The sequence below is a fragment of the Psammomys obesus genome, unplaced genomic scaffold (assembly GCF_907164565.1).
Source record: "Psammomys obesus unplaced genomic scaffold, mPsaObe1.curated_primary_1811, whole genome shotgun sequence".
NCBI classification, from domain to species: domain Eukaryota; kingdom Metazoa; phylum Chordata; class Mammalia; order Rodentia; family Muridae; genus Psammomys; species Psammomys obesus.
The window spans coordinates 19,065,618-19,069,025 of NW_026595981.1; the positions used below are offsets into that span (position 1 = coordinate 19,065,618).

Sequence of the window (3,408 nt, forward strand, 5' to 3'; positions counted from 1 at the left end):
TGTGTGTGTGTGTGTGTGTGTGTGTGTGTGTGTGTGTGTGTGTTGGGTAGAGGAGACCCTAAATTCTCTCACCTCTCTCCAGTTCTTCACCCCTGGCTGTGGGCAGAGCGTCAGGGGCTCAGCTCATACACTGATTCAAACCACCAGCCACTGGGCCATCTACTTCAGAGAAGACTCAGAGGCTCTGACACACTCTTCCCCAGAGCCCTCACCAACCTCCCCCCTCACACAGACCAGGGCCAGAGGGTCACTCACTCGCACCTCCTCCGCCCACTCCATCTGAGATGTCCCAGTTGCCCAAAGAGACATCACCTGACTGAAACTCTCTCCTCTCTTTGTGCACAAAGAACAAGCACACTTCTTAAACAAGTCACAGACCAGTTAGCTCCCCATGACTGCCCTCAGCTCCTTTTGGAGGCACGGTCCCAGGCTCTCTCCTGCTCCCCTAACTGTCCCAGCGTCTAGATTCTCCCCGAAACTGGAAGAGCAGCTCTTCTCCCAGGCTCCCATGCCTTCACCCTGCCAGGTAAAGCCCCAAAGGATGTGTGACAGTAGAGCCTCTTCCCTTGGAAACACAGGGACAAGGGGGACAGAAGCAAGAACCCCTGACCTCTGGCCACAGCGCAGGGCTTTGATTTGGCTAATTCTCTCCACCCTTCCAGAAGGGACCCCACTGGACGCCTCCTAACCACACTACCAGGAGGGTGTGTCTGAGCCTGCAACTAAAAGCACCAGTCAAGAATAAGAAAACCCCTGGGGTCAGGGTGCGGGGCTCACAGCTGCTGTTCCATTAGCCAGAGATGGCTCCCTCCTCCTCTGATGTCCTAAGGCCAACTCAACAGTGCACCTTCCATCCCCATCCCCTCCTGAAGATCCACCCGGTTCTTCCCTAGCTGAGAAAGCCACACCTTGAGGACACTTCAGTTTTTTTTCCCCTTGGGGTCACTCCTGTTCACTCTATTCCCGGGTATACACTTTGTCACAGGCCATAATTCCACCCCCTCCCTCCAGAGCTCCACTTCACCACCAGTCGCTGCTGAACACGGATTCCCGGGGTCCCACGGCCCCCACTCCTCCGCCCACGGCGCGTACACCCCCGCCCCCTCCTAACTTCAGAAAGTTTGGCCTGAGGCTCCCCACCTCCGAGCAGACTGGGGCCCAGCCCTGATCCCCGCGCCTGACCTTCATCGCTCCCCGGGACAGAGACCAACCCACCATGACCCGCGCTTCCCTCAGCGGCCCCCAGTCCGCCGGCAGCCCCGGCCTCCGGGTCACGCACCGCTCCCACACGCAGCCAGCCAGGCCCTCCGGGGAAGTGAGCGTTGGGGGGCAGAGGCCGGGCTCCAGTAGGCTGCCTGCACCCTGCACGCACGCGGCCCGTGCCCCACTTGCCTGGCCGGGGCCGCCCGCAGCCCCGCCAGGACCCCGCGCGCCCCCGCGCCCGGCCTGCCCGCCCGCACGGCCGTCGGAGCACCTCGCCCGGCTCGTCCTCCTCTAGGCCGCTGAAGCTCCACACCACCAGGCCCTGCAGCAGCAGGATGGCCAGCGCGGTGGCGATGGCCAGCTTGTAGCGCCGCACCAGCTTCTGCACCCGCGCGCTCGCCACCATCTTCCCTGCCCGGGACGAGGGGCGCGCGTCCGGCCCTGCAAACTGGCCGCGGGCGTGCGCACAGGCGCGGGGACCTGAGCACCTCCACACTCCGCCCAGATAGGCGGGGCCGGGGGCGGAACTCGAGGCTCCACCCTCTCGCAGGAGGAGCCCGAGGCTCCGCCCTCTCGCGGGATGAGCGTGGGGCAGTGGGCCGGTCTTCCGCTCTTGTCTCCTGGGGGGGGGGACCCTGGTGTCCTTCCCAAGTCTCCATGCCTTCCTGCGTGTGGGAGAATCACCTCCTGGCCCCAAAAGCACTGTCCTGGGGTGCGGAGGCTCTGGTGTCGCAGGCCAGGCGGGGGTGGAGGCAGGGGAGACGCTCAGCGGGTCCCCACCCCCGGGAAATGCTGGCATTCCCAGTTGTGTGAGCACCTGCCGCCCTGTCTCAAACCCGAAGGCCGCCCCTGAGGACAAAGCATTAACCCCTCGACTGGCTCCGAGGCTCTTCACAAAATTGGCTTGCCACTCTGCCCCTCTCAACCTAAGCGTCCTCAGGCCTCTGCTGGAGTCATGATTCTCAACTTACAGCTTCCGTCAGAATCTCCTGGAGGAAGAGAAAAACAACGCTACTTCCCACTTCTAGAGTTTAGAACACCTGAGAATTAAAAATTTCAACAAGTTCCGCCGCCGCCGCTGCTGCTACCGCCGCCGCTGCCTCCGCTCTGGGACCCCGTTTGGAGACCCATCAAGCATATGCTGCTGTCTCTCCTGGCAGCCATGCCTTTCGAAGGCATCTTCCCTTGTGCTTCCCCAGTAAAGCACAAGGTGGTGATTTCTCCGCGATCGTGCCTTATTCGCCTTTGAAGTCCTGGGCCCCAGCTTTGTAAAGCTCGGGAAATGTTAGGAGGGAGCTGAGAAAGCCTACCCAGCTGATCAGACTGCTTCCTGGCATGTTCAAGAGCAGTGTCCGATGAGAGCTAAACACTCAGGGCCTCACCTGAACCCAGCAGACCACGGCGGGCAGAAGAGAAGGTAAACCGGTGCCCGCCAGAGCGAGGTGGCTAGAAGCACCAAAACCCACCGAGGAAACGCTGTATATTTCAAGTAAACAAATAAGATGTCTGACCTAGTTGTCTTGCTGTGCTCCCCAGCCTGATGAGCTCCTCAGCTTTACGCTAGGACCGCCACCAACTCGTAATTTATTATCTAAAAAAGCTGAGAATGACTTTGAACTTCTGACACACACACACACACACACACACACACACACTCACACTCCTCCACTACTTCCGGAGTGCTAGGGATTTATACAACCGTGGTATGGAAGAATAACGGGGCCATGAGGAAGATTTTCAGAACCACTGTAAGAGATGGCTCAGTGAGAAGTGGGGTTCAACCCCCAGCACCCACGTAAAAAGCCTGGAGTGGTGGTATTTCGTTGTAAACCCAGCTAGTCTGGTGGCTCTCTGGGGCCAGACGGCCAGACAGCCAGACAGCTTAAAATCACAAAGCAGCTACTGAGAAACAGACTAATGCTGACCAGAGCACAGCCTCACATATGACCCCACCTACACACACACACACACACACACACACACACACACACACACACACTAAAAATAATCAAAATTAAATTAAATTTTATAAACCTCAATCAACAGTTTTGGGAAAAGAGATTATTTCAAAAGAAAAAGAAAGTCCAAAAAACTTAGGGACAATCAGGGCACGGTGTGGAATGCCTGTAATCTGGGAGGCAGAGGCAGGCAGATCTCGGAGTTCGAGGCCAGCCTGGTTTACAAAGCGAGTCCAGGACAGCCAGG

At 58.4% G+C, this 3,408-nt stretch overlaps 1 protein-coding gene across 1 annotated transcript in view; it reads right to left on the reverse strand.

Moving 5' to 3' along the window:
- Positions 1 to 1,681, reverse strand: part of Xylt2 (xylosyltransferase 2) — a 12,406-nt gene extending 10,725 nt beyond the window's left edge. Inside the window, exon 1 of the mRNA XM_055620364.1 lies at positions 1,475 to 1,681. Within this exon, the coding sequence (XP_055476339.1) occupies positions 1,475 to 1,609 (135 nt within the window). The 5' untranslated portion in view covers positions 1,610 to 1,681. The remainder of the gene's footprint in view (positions 1 to 1,474) is intronic.
- Between the last annotated feature and the right edge of the window lie 1,727 nt (positions 1,682 to 3,408).